This window comes from Hyaena hyaena, unplaced genomic scaffold, assembly GCF_003009895.1.
Source record: "Hyaena hyaena isolate Hyena2069 unplaced genomic scaffold, ASM300989v1 scaffold_449, whole genome shotgun sequence".
Classification (NCBI taxonomy): Eukaryota; Metazoa; Chordata; class Mammalia; order Carnivora; family Hyaenidae; genus Hyaena; species Hyaena hyaena.
In genome coordinates this window covers 83,131-99,222 of record NW_024081076.1, presented here as the reverse complement: position 1 = coordinate 99,222, position 16,092 = coordinate 83,131, and the positions used below count along the sequence as shown (strand labels likewise).

The 16,092-nt window shown below is 38.5% G+C and overlaps 2 protein-coding genes across 2 annotated transcripts in view; both read right to left on the bottom strand.

The window, feature by feature from the left end:
• Nucleotides 1–16,092, bottom strand: part of LOC120245994 (protein kinase C-binding protein NELL1-like) — a 362,498-nt gene that overhangs the window by 300,605 nt on the left and 45,801 nt on the right. The gene's annotated exons all lie outside the window — the stretch shown is intronic.
• LOC120245993 (isocitrate dehydrogenase [NAD] subunit gamma, mitochondrial-like) lies at nucleotides 9,632–11,043 on the bottom strand. Its single transcript, XM_039253278.1, has one exon. The coding sequence runs from the start codon at nucleotides 11,017–11,019 to the stop codon at nucleotides 9,850–9,852; it is 1,170 nt and encodes a 389-aa protein (XP_039109209.1). The 5' UTR covers nucleotides 11,020–11,043; the 3' UTR covers nucleotides 9,632–9,849.

Here is a 16,092-nt window from a genome sequence, read left to right as displayed (position 1 = left end):
GACTGCCCTCCCAGACTCCACTCTTGTTCCCGACCCAGAGTCTCTCATCCACACAGCAGCCACAGTGACCTATCCAAAGTCCTAAACCACTTCCCATCCTTCCCAGTGGTCTCACACTGAAACCTGAATAAACCCCAAAGCCCTTCATCTGGCTCGGAGTCCTACAAGGATTTGTCACTGTATTTCCTTCTCAGGGCATGGCTTTCCCTTTTCCCACTGTAATGTCGTCCCCAGCTATGTTAGTGATCTTACTTCTTCAAATACCCTAAGCTCAGCCTGACTTGGATCTCTGCCTTCACCATTCCGTCGACTTGGATCAGATGTCCACATTTCTCCCTGGCACTATTTGGAGGCCAACTCAGATGCAAAGTCAGAGAAACTTTTCCTATCAGCTAAAGCAATGCACACCCTCTGCCGTATCCCTATCAGTGGCTGTCAGTCCCAATATCTACTTTTTTTTCTGGTTTCCTTTCTTCTTAGCCTTTAAAACTTGACATAATATTCGTTATTTGTCTGTTTGCGAGCTCACTGTCAGTTTTCCCTCTTGGAAAAGAAATGTCAGCTAAGAGCTGGGCTTCTGTCTTGTTCACTACTGGAGTCCCTTTCTCCCTACAGCAAAGGTACACAAATTAGAGCCCACAGGCTTGTTTTATATGGCATGGAAGCAAAGAATGGCTTTTATATTTTTTTATGGTTGGAAAAACTAAAAAAAAAAAAAAAAAAAAAAAACAACAACAATATTACATGACGTGAAAATAATGTCAACTTTAAATTACAGTCACTGTCCATAACCAACACCTTCTTAGAACACAGCCGCATTTATGGTCTATGGCTCCCATCGCTTTAAAATGGCACAACTTGGGGCACCTGGGTGGCTCAGTAGGTTAAGCATCTGACTTCAGCTCAGGTCATGATCTCACGGTTCATAGGTTCAAGCCCTGTGTTGGGCTCTGTGCTGACAGACAGCTCAGAACCTGGAGCCTGTTTCAGATTCTGTATTTCCCTCTTCTCTGACCCTCCCTTGCTCACGCTGTCTCTCTCTCTCTCTCAGAAATAAATAAAACATTAAAATAATTAAAAATAAATAAATAAAATGGCACAACTGAATTGCTGCCACGGAGACCAGATGGCCCGCAAAGCTTCAAGTATTTACTTTTTGACCCTTTACCCACACAGACACAGACACAGAGCTGCCATGGCCTAAGGTATTCTATGACCAATCTGCATGGGTCCAAGGAATTTTTTTAACGGGAAAAATATCCAACAGGGAAATTTCCCAAGACCCAGGCAACATCTGACCAGGAATTCTTGTCCCCATGAAAAGCCAGTTAAGTACGAGTTTCTGACGAGGCCCCTGGAAGCCTTCCAGATTCTTTACTCTTCTCCAAATGTGCTGCATTGCTGTGAGGAGCAGAATACAAGGTCTGCATTCTCATCAAGTGCTCTAATTGATCCACGCACAGCAAAAAGCTAAATGAACAGGAATGGAGATGTTTGGAAAAATTAAACACAGATTTCTTAATAAAGCTGAAAATAGCTTAATAAAGCTGAAAATAGGCTCCTGGCATCCCAAGGCGTGTTTATTTCTGTTTAAATAGATGACTTCCCATAGACTGTTATCAGCTCAGTGGGGATCCTAGGAGAGAAGTACTTTCCTCCTCCTGTGCATTTTAAGCTCTTTTCAGATAAAATTCAGCCAGAGACTATAAAAAGCATCTGTCAATCTGGATGAAAACAATAACGTCGGTCAAGTAATGCTAATACTCTTAGCTGCCCATTTCTGGAGTGCTCTAAACAGATACCAAATAGTCTCACAGGAGAAGATGAAGAGGATGACAATCCTTTTTGCAGAAAGGTGGCTTCTGGGGAGACGATGATGAAAGTACTAGTCTAGTGACAGGAAGGCTGCCATTGCTGGCTTGAGTCAGCAGGGGTGACTGTTTGGGGCATGGGTAGGAGTGGATGGCATGTGTTCTGATGCCACCACAGACACGTGGTAACTTGAACTACGACAGGCCCCAGGTAAAGAGGTGGCCTGTGGGCAGCTTCGCATAGCACTCAGGGGAGCGGGCTGTGCCAAAGGCAGCAGCACCAGGGATGAGAGAAAAGGGTCATTGGCGAGATTTCAAATGAGCACCAATGCCCTTTCCAGAGGGCTATGAGATCAGTATTTTATCGAGCAGGGGGTACACTCTGCAACTCAGCACCAAGGAAGAGAAAAAGGATCTGTTTCTAGAGATCTCCTTCACGATCAAGGAGGCAGCTAAGTGAGAAGAGATGGAGGAAACAAGAAGTGTGCTGGAAAGAAACTAAAATGACAAAACAAGCTCACAGAGAGAATGACAGAAACGTAAACAAGAGAAAGGCTCTGAAGAGACAGCAACTGTGCTGGAAAGTAGCTTAAGAAACATAATAAATCTTCCTAATCACAAGAATTAGAGCCTTTATGATGAGGGGTCTAATCAGGTTAATTAATCAACGTAAAGGGCTTATCCTTCCAAAAAAATATCACTTCATAGAAAAATCAGATGTGCACCTTAAATTTTGAAAATCCCACCTTAATGGTAATCAGTGCAAGTTTTTATAGATAGAATGAATTCAACAATAACTATATACAAAATGAGAAATGATGGGGGAAAAGTAAAAGCATTAAGTATCAGGTAATAAGTAGGTGATAAGTTTAGGAGGTCTCTGTGCTTACCCATTTGCCCTCCCCCACCCCCTTGCTCACCCCTAGAGGCACAACTTACTCTGGGGAGCTTTCTGTTGTCCCCTCGTGTGTTTTCTCACAGTCCTCTGCTTAGGCTGCTATTGCAACACTCATCACATTCCACTATAATGGCCTGATGATTATTGATTCTCAGTCCTCAAGACAAAGGACGTGGATTTTCAAAGCTGCATCCTCAGAGGTTTGCGCAGTGCCCAGTTCAAAGCAAGAACTCAATGGAAGACAAACAACATCATGGAACAAGTGAATAAGAGAAAGAACAAATGAAGTTACTAAGTAAACTGATGAAACAAGTATCTTGCTGCTAGCAAGAATAAAACTGGGATCAAAATAACCTATTTCCATTGCAGCAAGAATATCCTGAATGGGATCAATCCCAGAGACTTCCCTTACCCTGGAGAAAACAAGGTCTTTATAAACCAGGTTTTTCATCATCTTTTTCTGATGCTTGGCACAAAGTTGATTTTTGGCACCATACCTTTCCACAGAAATTATGTCTTGTCAAGTTGAAAGACCAAAACTATAATGAAGTATTTTAGGTGTGATCTAGCAACTGCCATAAATGGTTAAATATAATTTCATTTGAAATTTGCACTTGGGGGCACCTGGGTGGCTCAGTTAATTAAGTGTGTGACTTTGGATTTTGGCTCAGGTCATGATTTCATGGGTTTTTTAGTTCAAGTCCAGCATCAGGCTCTGCATTGGCAGCATGGAGCCCTCTTGGGATTCTCTCTCACTTTCTCTCTGCCCCTCCCCCACTCATTCTCTTTCTTAAAAATAAATAAAAACTTACAGAAAAAAAGAATAAAATATTTTTAAAAATTCCTTTGCATTTCTTTCCATAGTACTGTATATCCAGAAATCCACTTCTTCCTTTGCTATTATAGATTTCTGCACAGTAACTTCAAAGTCTATTTCTTTCCTTTTTCCAAAGAATCTTCTATTTAAGAGAGAAGATAAATGCCTGAGTAGGAAGCAATCCCATACATAAGGAGGATGATTCCCTTTTTATCAATAACAAGGTCTAAAAAAGAAAAAAAAAGAAGAAGGAATAAAAATATTCTGGGCCAAGTTGAATAACTTTGAGAAGCAAATTAAATACACCTCTAGGTATAATGTTTGATTGACGGATTTAGTTATCATGCATAGTTGTATTAAATACATTACTTAATAGGCTACATTAAATAGATTAATTTAGAACTATTATTCTTTCCTTTACCACGATATCAAATAATTTCGTTGAATCTCTTCCCATGCATCTTGACTTCAAGGTCTTCCCCGATAGAGTCATTTTTTAGCTTCTCTAAAATTTTCCAAACCTATCATCATCCTACCTGTTTCAGCTGTTTGAGATAAAGCACTTTTTGAATCTGTGTTTCATGCTTTCATTGGAAATTTCCAGTGAGGTCACGAGATTCCAACTTTATAATATTAAGACTTCTTGCTTTCTCATTTGTCTAACAGGTAAATATTTGTGGCCCTTACATGGTGACCAAAATTTGAACTGCGTTATTAAGTGATTCTTAAAAAGCATATATATAATAACATTCAGTACTTGAATTTGTGAGAACATACTTCCAAGGCATAATGATTAATTCTTTGTTGAGGGAATTTTTGTCCCCGTTTAACCTTTATTCTACAAATTTCTATAAAAATCCTAAATTGGCATAGTTCATGTCATTTTTCTCTCTCCTCCAAATAGCTTTTTATTGTTCAAAACAAAAGAACAGACAGAATACCTGGTCATAAGAGAACACTTATAAGGACTTGAATTTAAGGTAATTCCTTGTTGTTGAGGGATAGAAAAGAAGGGAAATGCCTTGTACTTGGACATATATGATATCCTCTCTTTTGTGGCAACATTCATTCATTTACATCTATTTTGCGTGAAGGAGATTTGGCACTAAGTGTAACAAACCAGATGTGTAAGCTAATTAGAGCACAGGCAACTCTTCCTCTGTAGATACTGCTTTTGCACTCAGGCTATATTGGTTTTAAGCATTTGCAACATTGGTAACAAGACATTCAATTTTTAAAAAATGTTTACTTATTCTTGAGGGAGTGAGAGCTAGAGCACGACCCAGGGGTGGGGGTGGGGGTGGGGGAGCAGAGAATAAGAGAGATACAGAACCCAAAGCAGGATCCAGGCTCTGAGCAGTCAGCAAACAGCCCGACGTGGGGCTGGAACCTATGACCATAAGACTGTGACCTGAGCTGAAGTGGGACGCCCAACTGACTGAGCCAGCCAGGTACCCCTAAGACATTCCAATTTTTCTTAGTTGCTTTTGTAACGAGCAATTTTTTTTTCCACTTAAAATAGATCTGCTTTCTTTCTTCCGTGTTTCTTGGAGCAATCACAAACACAATGTACGTAGTTCCCCATATCAGTGTAGGCAAATTCACTGTGATGTAAAGAACACTTTACCACATTGGGTTCCCATGTTATTCAAATTACCAGGGAAACTCCAAGGACCTAGTGCCTCCTGCCAAAAACTTTCAGGCTCTGTAATCAGCTTCTGGCAGATACTTTGCACATTCCCAATTGAGCCTATGGCAATACTACCTTCTCTTTCTTTCTTTCTTTCTTTCTTTCTTTTTTTTTATGTGCAACCTCTGTAATGATCTAGAACTGGATAAATTTCTTCAAAATTCCCCTGTCTGTAAAATAAAGCATTATTTTTGTTTCCACTTCATATAATTAACTGGCAGAAGGACACAAATTCCTGGTGAAAAACTCAAGTTTTCCTCGTTCTCAGTTCTGAGGGGAATCTTTCCTGTTGACCTTTTAAGCAGATTCATTGTTTTCGGAGCTGTCCCTTAACCAGATTTTGCATATCAGACCATGAGGAAAGCCAGAGTAAGCACATTAAAGCATCCTTCTATAAAAGCTAAGCCTATGGAGATGGTGGTGGAGACAGGTAATTATGGAGTGATATAGTCTAGAATATTTATATTGACCTTTATGGAGATCAGAATTTGAGATTAGACAACCCTTTTAATAGTTCTCAAGAAAGTATACTGATGAGAGAAGTATCGTCTCATTGCTCAATAGACTCATGACAAATAATTACTTGTTTTCAGCCACTAAATTTTGAAGTGGTTTCTTATGCAGCTATTGCCAAACAAAACAACCTTATTTAATTTTTATAACAATCTTATGAATCAAAGTAATTACTTTTATTTTACAGATTAGTAAACTGGAGATCAGAGAGGTTAAACAATTTATCCAATGTCACAGAGCTCCTACATGGAAGAACGGAGATGAATGCCAGCTATGCAAACTGAATGATTTGTAAAGACATTAAAATAGAGCCACAATGGAGAGGAGTTAATTTAGAGAAAAAGAAGACAATGTGTAGCTGCTATCATTATAGCATCAGGACTTTAAATGAAGCAGAGTAAACTGATAAAGTCCAAGATAAAATCACCTTTCATGTAGTACAGAAAGCTTCTCAGGCAACAGAGGCAACCTGCCAACCACCTATTTTACTGCCTTGAGAGCAGAAAAGTTCCTTAGAGAGGAGCAGTCTTATAAAGAAAGGCTCATAGACTCAACCCAGACAAGAGTATTTTGCAGTACGGTAGTAGTTCTTCCGGTCCTCCAGTCCCATCTGTGAATTCAGGCCATTCTTTTCTCTCCACCATTTTATCTTCCTTCCATAAATACCGAGAGTGAGCAGCAAGTAAGAGATTATCCCTGTCCAAGGGTCTGATGTTATAGGGATGAATGACTCCTTCATTCCTGTAGCCAAAGAATGCACCATATAATAAGGTTGATGGGAAGGAAAGCGTGTAATGATAACTAGAGGGGTGCATACTAGGTAGGATACACAGAAAATACAGATGACTCTGAGAGAACTACTCCCCTCCATCTCAGCAGGGCATGGAAAGAGAGTTAGTCAAGGAAGCTTCCCAAAGGTGGTAATGCTTAAGTTTAATCCTCTAAAATGAAAAGGCGATCATTTCCTGAAGGAGAAAGGAACCATGGCCATGTGCCAAGGGATGACCTCGAAAGGACATATGGCTCTTTAACAATGCCCTCTGTCTGCACACTTTTTGGAGTGCCATCCTGTGTTGTCACTAGGCTGAAGAGGAGGGATGGAAATGGTGAACCTGGAGAAGGAAGCGGATCTCAGACCATGGGAGGTTTTTCATGCTGTGCTCAGCTGACTTTCTCTTAAGGCTGAAGGAAAGTCGCTGAACGAGAGGTTTTAAGTAGGAAAGTGACATGATACTATTTCCCTTTCAGAAAGAAGTTACTGAGGACACTGCAGAAAATAGATTTACAAGGGCTAAACTATAGGCAGGATACAAATTAGAAATAACATAAATTGGTAGGTTACCAATGATGAAAAGTGCTAATGAGAAAGTAAGAATGATAGAGTAAGAATAGAAGTCGTTAGATTCAAGAAATTTTAAAAAGGGGGGAGGAGCGCCTGAGTGTCCCAGTCAGTTAAGTGTCTCACTGTTGATTTGGGCTCAGGTCATGAGCTCACGGTTTGAGAGATTAAGCCCTATGATAGGTTCCACAGTGACAGTGAGGAGCCTGCTTGGGATTCTCTCTCTCTCTCTCTCTCTCTCTCTCTCTCTCTCTCTTTCCCTCTCTTGGTTGCTTACTCTCTCTCTTAAAAAAGAAAATGGAAAAAAAGGAGAAAAATAAGGGGGCTTTAATAAGCAAGTATGATTGGCTCCCTTTCTTGAAAGTCAGTTACAAACCCGTACTATAAATTAAGAACTTCTCTAGTAAGTTCCAATGACAGTAATGAATTAATATAATTTGCTGAGTCCTCCTCAGAATTATCTTTTAGAGAGGTATAAAGTGGGTAATAATGACCATAGGGGAGGGGAAGGGGAAAAAACAGTTAAGGAGAGGCAGGGGGGGCAAACCATGAGAGACTCTTAAATACTGAGAACAAACTGAGGGTTGATGGGGGTGGGAGGGAGGGGAAGATGGGTGATGGGCATGGAGGAGGGCACTTGTCAGGATGAGCACTGAGTGTTGTATGGAAACTAACTTGACAATAAACTATATTAAAAAATAAAGTGGGTAAAAATGAGTAATTTCTAAACACACAGGCACAGTGCTATCAACTTCAGGTCTATTTTCTCACTTAGGCTTGTCAATGATCTTATGAGGTAGGTAGAGTTATTACCCCTCTTTACACATAAGAGATATGAGGGAATACATGTCATATCATTTTTTTTGGTGATTCAATAAATATTATTTATTTTGTCTATGTCAGTCATTATGTTAGGGGCTACATGGGACAACAAAATAAAATACATGGCATTTGCCCTAAGAAATGGTCCTAGCTAAGTGGGAAAAATCTAACACTGATAAATGGAAATCCCACTATGGTGTAATAGGTACCATCAAGGTAGTCTGTGGGAAGGCTCTGGAGACAATCACCTTTAACAGAAAGGGAAACTGTAGCTCAAATGTACTTATCAGCATAAACTCCCACTGTCAAATAGAAGCCAATAGCCAGGTTACTGCCTGCATCTGGGCTGGTTGTGCCATAAAAAAGTTCTCCTACTCACGAGAGAAAGAGGTACAGGGTGGGTAGTGTGAATTAAGGTAGAATAGGGTTGTGTGGCATTGCAGGTGCGAAGACCTCATGGCAAGATCCATCCCTTGCTCTACCACCAAACCATGCCTCTGGTGAAGACCTAGATCTGCCCAGAGCAAGGCACCACGTGGGCCTGTGGTGGCCCTGGCCAACGACATGTATAAAGTCCGCTAAAAGAATACCATGGTTATAACTTACTTATTCCTGCTAGGCTTGTTATTAAAGACAGACTTACTGATAGGCAGATAGTCACTTCCTTCTCAAATGAAGTCCTTGCAAACTAGCATTTGGTTTTCCAAATCCTGGCCCTGACTTTATACATAACAAAGATAATATAAGGTGATATGTTAAGGCAGAGACTTTTGAAAACCATAAGGAATTTTTCAAGTCTAAGTCCACTGTCTCTAACCTGTGGTTCATGAACCACAGTGGGATCCAAAGGTTAAAGCTGAGAAACAAAAATTTCCAAAATATTTTAAGGATTCACTCTTTTTCTCAATTTCATTTTTATCTGCAGGCTATTCTTGCAGATGAAGCCACTGAAAGTTCTCATACCATTATTTTTATTTCCAACTTGAGTAATAACATCCTGAGCCCCGATGAAAAGATTTTTGTCTGTATTTCCCAACTAGGGCCTTAACAATACTGTAAATAAAATATATTGTGATAAAATGACAGCAAACATTTAAATTAGCCCAGTGCTTTTCATTTTATTATGTACACTCTTCCCTCAAAAAAAGAAACTAAAAGAAAGTAGACCATCACAGACTATGAAGCAGTGAACATGGAGTTTACCGACCATGGTTACATTTGTACAGTGAAGAATTATGGGCCATGTACCTCTTCGATGGGGAGTTGACCTCTAGCCCCTTGAGCTCAACTGGAAGGAATTCAAGAATGCACATTCCAGAAGAGCTGAAGTGCTCAGGGATGTTCATGTGTGAAAAAATTATACCAGCGAAAAGTCCTTAGGAACATAAACATGGCCACAGAAAACATGAGAGATCTAGAAGGGACTGGAAGCATTCTGTACTAGCTCAGCTTTATGGACCCTTATTTATTATTAAGGTTACAATGTATATTTTGTAAGCAAATTTTTTTATCCTAATTAACTCATTAACAACTTCTAGAGAGAAGCCCGACTTCTATGCAGGCTGGTTGGCTAAATTTTAATGACCCAGATAAAGAGAAAAATGAGTGTTCTAGGTTCTGAGAAAGCCCCGGGACTCTACAAATAGCTCTGATTTACTCACTGTATCATAGAGAGAAATGTAAACTGTGAATTAAAATAGAGAAGAATTTCTCAATACATATACAACACAATAGGTTTGGCTAATTTAAACAAGCAATGCTTCTGGCATTAGTGAGATTTTAATTTAGAAGAAAAAATCAAATTTGATTTCCTTCCCCTGATTCTTCTGAGTTGGAGCAGGAGTCAGTTTATTCCAGAGTCCACACTAGCCTAGCAGGCTAGGGGTTCTAAGTGAGAAGAGTAAGGTGAGGAGGAGTGAGGAGGACTTAGACTTAGCTCAGCCTTCAAGTCATGACCATTTAATTGACAGCACTGATGTGATTTATGATATTCTGAATGATATCCAACGTAGTACTCTGACCTCCAATGTCTGGAGTATGGACATCTTTGTTCTCCATGGACGCCAAGACTGCAGTGCGAATGGAGTTGGCAAAGGAGTGGAGCTTGAGGTAATCCAGCATAATACAGCTTGCCAGAAGCATGGCAGTAGGGTTGGCCATATTCTTATTGGCTAAATTCTTGCCTGATTGCCTTGAGGCTGTTTCAAACACTGCGTATGTATGGCCATAGTTGGCACCAGGCACGACACCTGCTCCCCCAACCAACCCTGTGCAGACATTGTTGACAATGTTACCATAAAGATTGGGCATCACCATTACATCAAATTGCTGGGGCCGGGATACCAGCTGCATGGTGGTGTTATCCACAATTATGCTTTCGAGAGTGAGCTGAGGATAGCGAGAGGCCACCTCTCTGCAACACTGGAGGAAGAGACCGTCTCCCAGTTTCATGATGTTGGCCTTGTGCACAGCCATCACTTTCTTGCGCCCCATCTCCTGGGCCAGCTGGAAGGCATATTCAGCAATGCGCAATGACTTGGCCTTGGTAATGATCTTCAGGCTCTCAATCACTCCTTTCACACTCTCATGCTCCAGGTTGCTGTATTCACCCTCTGTGTTTTCCCGAACGACTATGATGTCAACATCCTTGTGCCTTGTCTCTACGCCTGGCAGACTCTTAAAATGAATCACATTGGCAAAGAGATCTAGTGTGGTGCGAAACATGTTGTTGTGGGATTTGTGAGATGGTGGCAGGTTGTGGTCAGTTTCGATGTTGCCCTTCAAGGCCACACAGTTTCGACGGACTGCCATGATGGCATTGTGAATGTCCTCTTCACATGAAGTGGAGTTCACTATCACCTCCTCAAAGTCCACAGGCACACATGCATGCCTGAACACAGTCTTAACATGCAGCATAAGTTCAGGCCCGATCCCATCCCCAGGAATCATCGTCACAGTGTGTCGCCCACCATACTTGGCTGATGGAGGAATAGCGTGTTTAAAAGAGAAGCTTCTCAGTGAGGTCTCAAGGCCAAATAACATCTCCCAAAAATGGCAGAGAGTAGAAGGTCGCAACATGGCCTTCACAGAGCAACTGGTAGCTGTTAGCATCTTCAGTGCCATGATCATTAAGGAGAGGTTAATTTATGTAAAAATACACAATCTTCCTCTTGTTTTGAATTGGCTTCTTTTAGCAGAATTCTAGATCCATAATTCTTGCCTAGGTCACAATTGTCTCTCCTGCTTTGTAGTCTATTCTGACAGACATTCTACTGCAGTGAGAGAGAGCTAGCAAAGAAGAGACGTGAGGTATCATATAGAAAATATATTTATTCAACATGCTAACCTCTACATGGTATACTTTTTTAAAAAAATAGGATTTATATTTTAGAGAAGTTTTGGGTTCATGGCAAAACTGAGTGGCAGGTTCAGAGATTTCACAGACAGCACCTACATCCCATAAAACTCACTCCCACTATCAAAATACTGCACCAGAGCAGCACATTTGTTACTACTGATGAACCTACATTGCTACAACATTTTCACCCAAAGTCCATAGTTTAAATTAGAGTTCACTCCTAGTGTAATAATTTCCGAGTTTGGGCAAATGTACAAGGAAGTGTATCTACCACTATTGGATCATTCAGTGTACTTCCACAGCCCTAAAAATTCTGTCCTGCTTTGCTTTTTTACCACTCCATCCCCCTAACCCCTGGTAACCAATGATCTTTTTAGTGTCTCCATAGTTCTGCATTACCCCAGGATGTCATATAATTGAAATCATATTGTATGTAACCTTTTCAGATTGGCTCCCCTGAATTAGTAATATGCATTTAAGGTTATCTCGTCTTTTTATTTCTTTCTAGCACAGAATAATATTTCATTGCCTTGATGTGCCAGTTTATATAGTCACCTATTGAAGGACATCTTGATTGTTTCCAAGTTTTGTTAATTATAAATAAAGCTGTTATAATTTTGTTAATTATAAATAAATATGTGTAGGTTTTATGTGGACCTAAGTTTTCAACTTACTTGAATAAATAGAAATAACAAGGACTTCTGTATCCTGTTGTAAAAGTATGATTAGTTTTGCCAGAAACTGATCAACTGTCTCCCAAAGTGGTTGTACCATTTTACATTTTCACCAGCAATTAATGAAAATTCCCATTGTTCTATATCCTTGTCAGAATTTTTCAGTGTTCCAGATTGTAGTCATTCTAATAGGCACGTAGTGATAGTTCATTGTCTTAATTTGCATTTCCCTAATGAGATATAACATAAAGTATCTTTTCATATGCTTATTTACCATATTCTCTGATGTGTTATCTATCAAGGTTTTGACCTATTTTTTAATTGGGTTGTTTTCTTATTGTAGAGTTTTACATATTTGGGATGCTAGTCTTTCATCAGATATGCCTTTTCCCCAATTTGTGGCTTCTCATTCTTTTGACATTGTCTTTTTTTAGAGAAGTTTTTAATTTTAATGAAGTCATTTTTTAATTTATTTCTTTCATGGTTCCTGATTTTGGTATTGTCTATAAAAAGTCATCACCATACCCAAGGTCATCTAGATTACCTTTTAGGAGTTTTATACTTTTGCATATTACACATAAAGCTATGACCCATTTGAGTTGATTTTAGTGATGGATTTAAGGTCTATGTCTAGATTAATTTTTCTACATGTGTATGTCTCCTTGTTCCTGGCATTATTTGTTAAAAAAGACTATCTTTGCTCCATTATGGTGGTTTTGTTTCCCATGCCAAAGACCAGTTGACCATTTCTGGGCTCCCTATTCTCTTCCACTGATTTATTCATCTGTTTTTCTGCCGATAACACTATCTTAATTAGTGTAGCTTTATAGTAAGTCTTGAAGTTAAGGACTGTAAGTTTTCCAGCTGTGTTTTACTTCTTCAATACTGTGTTGACTCTTGTGGGTTTTTTTTGTTTTTTTGTTTTTGTTTTTGTTTGCCTTTCCATATACACTGTGGAATCACTTTGTTGATATACACAAAATAACTTCCTGGATTCTGATTAAATTTGCATTGAATCTATAGATCAAATTGGGAAGAATTGATAACTTGACAATATTAAGACGTCCTATCCATTAATAGAAAACTTCTCAATTTATTTAGTTCTTCTTTGATTTTATTCATCAGAGTTTTGTAGTTTTCCTCATATAGATCTTGTACATATTTTTGATTTATACCTAAGTATTTAATTTTGTGGAATGCCAACATAAGTGATATTGTACTTTAAATTTCACTTACTTATTACTTGTATATAGGAAAGCAAATGACTTTTGTGTATTAAATTCCTATCTTGAAATACTGCTATAACTACTTATTGGTTCTGGGGTTTTTTTGTTGATTCTTTCACATTTTCTACATATTCCAGTATAATATTGAAAAGGAGTGGTAAGAGGAGATGTCCTTAGCTTGTACCTGACCTTTGCAGGAAAGCTGTGTGTTCCTCAAATATGATGTTAGCTGTAGATAGTATGTGGATCTTCTTTATCAAGTTAATGAAATTCTCCTCTATTCCTAATTTACTAAGAACTTTTATCATGAATGGGTGTTGGATTTTGTCAAATGCTTTCCTGAATCAAGTGATATGATCATTTGATTTTTCCTTTTTTATACTGTTAAAGTGATGGATTACATTAACAGATTTTTGATTCTTGAACCAGCACTGCATATCTGGGATATATTTCAATTATGGTGTACAAGAGTTTTTTTAAATTGCTGGATTCAATTTGCTAAGATTTCGTTAGAGATTTTTGCATCTTTGCTCATAAGAGAGATTGGTTTGTCATTTTCTGTTCTTGTAATGTCTTTGTCTAGTTTTGTTAGTAGGGTAATATTGATCTTATGGAATGAGTAAGGAGTATTTTCTCTGCTTCCATCCTCTGGAATATACTGTATAGAATTTATTTCTTTTTTTTTTTTTTTAAGTGTATTTATTTATTTAGAAAAGAAAAAAGAGTGCATTGTTGGCTAAGGGGCATAGAGAGGGAAAGAGAGAGTCTGTGCTGTCAATGCAGAGCCTGATGTGGGTCTCAATCCCACAAGATCATGAACTGAGATGAAATAGGGAGTCAGATGTTTACCTGACTGAGCCACCCAGGCACCTTGGTATAATGTCTTTGTAGAGCTCACCAGTGAACCCATCTGGCCCTAGTGATTTCCGTTTTAGAAGATTATTACTGATTCCATTTTAAAAATATAAATAGATTTATTCAGATTTTGTTTCTTCTTATAGGAGTTGTAACAAATTATGTATTTTGAAGAATGTTTCAATTTCATCCAGGTCATCAAATTCGTGGACATAAAGTGGGACATAATATTCCTTTAATTATCCTCTTTAATGTCTGTCATGTCTATAGTAATGTCCCTTCTTTCATTTCTGATATTAGTGATTTGTGTCCTTCTTCTTTTTCCTTAGGTATCCTCTTAAAGGCTTATCAATTTTATTGATCTTTATAAAGAGCCAGCTTTTGGTTTTACTGATTTTCTTTACTGATTTTCTGTTTTCAATTTCATTGATTGCTGCTTCAATTCTTTTTTATTCTGCTTACTTACACTTGGCCTATCTATAGTTTTCCAAGGTAGAGCCTTACATTACTGATTATAGATCTTTCTTCACTTCCATCAAATAAATTCATCACTAACATTTCCCTTTAAGTACTTCTTTTACTACATACCACAAGATTTTGATAAGCTGTGGTTTTTCTTTTTTCTTTTCTTTTTTTTTTTTTTTGATAAGCTGGGTTTTCATTTTCATTTTGTTCAAATATTTTTATATTTAAATTTCTTGGGATTTCTCCTTTGACCCACATGTTATTTAGAAATATGTTGTTTAATATCTATATTAATTTTGGGATTTCTAGCTATCTTTCTGTTACTGATTTCTAGTTTAGTTCCATTGTGGTCCATTATTTGATTCAGTTGATTTGAATTTGTTAAGGTGTGTTTTATGGTCCAGAATGTGGTCTGCCTTACTGAATAGCTCATGTGAGTTTGAGAAAAATGTGTATTCTGCTCTTATTGGGTGAAATAGTCTACTGATGTCAGTTATACCCCATCCATGATGATGTTATTTAGTTCAACTTTGTCCTCACTCATTTTCTGCCTAATAGAGTCTGTTCCTTTTTATTGTTAACCTTTAAGAAACTGCCAAACACGGTTCTAAAATGATCGTACTTACATCTCCACCAGCAATGAAAGAGAATCATAGCTTCTTCACATCCTCACCAATACTTGATGTGTATTCCTAATTTTAGCCGTTCTAATCTGTTGTGGTAGTACCTCCCTGTTTTTGATTTACATTTCCCTTCTCAACTGTAATGGTCAGTGTCTTTAAATGCATGTTCCTATCTCAGAGTTACTAGCATTAATATCAAGGTATTGCCAGAAATCAACCATTCAACCCAACAAAGCAAGCAACTTCTGTGCTTCCCAAGGCCATCTCAGCTATGCCACTCAATTAAATATTAGGCATATGTTTAATTATAAACCAGCCATAATCCCATTCTTATTTAACTTTCAAGCATCAAGTCTCTCCCCACGCAAGTTTTTGGGGGAAGTAGCGTTCTTATGCATGAAGACTTCCAAAGGGCTGTTAAAATCCAAGAAGATGAAGGTACAGACTTAATAATGGCTACCACTACAGAACACTCACTGCGTCTAAGGTGCTGTGCTGGATATTTAACATAAGTCATCAGAATCTACCAAGGTAGGCATTACAGTCCCCATTTTACAGACGAAGAAAGTGGCTAGCCAAGATGTTACAAATTCATACAATTATGAATTAATCGAGAATGGTAACAGGTAAGATGAGCATATCCAGGGGTCATAGAGACCTAGGTCAGTGCTTTTCAAACTTGATCACCCTTAGGATCTCATTGAAATACAGATTCAAATTCAACAGTTCTGTTGAGCGAAGAGTGCAGATTCTGCATTTCTAAAGGGCTCCTTAGTGATACAGATTCTACTGGCCTCCTAACCACATACTGAGTAGCAAGGACCTATCTTTACCCCTTCACAAGATCCAGTCAGATAGGGCCAGGAAGCCTACTGGGAGTCAATAAAGGAAGCACTGCTTCCTTCTCCTAAACATGATATAAAACAGTTGTTGAGTAGGAGCCAGCTGAGTACCTGCTTGTCACTTAATATGTTAACATAAGAAAGATAATAGCTGTCCAC

Excerpts from the sequence above, each read along its gene's own strand:
- LOC120245993 (XM_039253278.1), bottom strand. The coding sequence starts at position 11,019 with ATGATCATGGCACTGAAGATGCTAACAGCTACCAGTTGCTCTGTGAAG.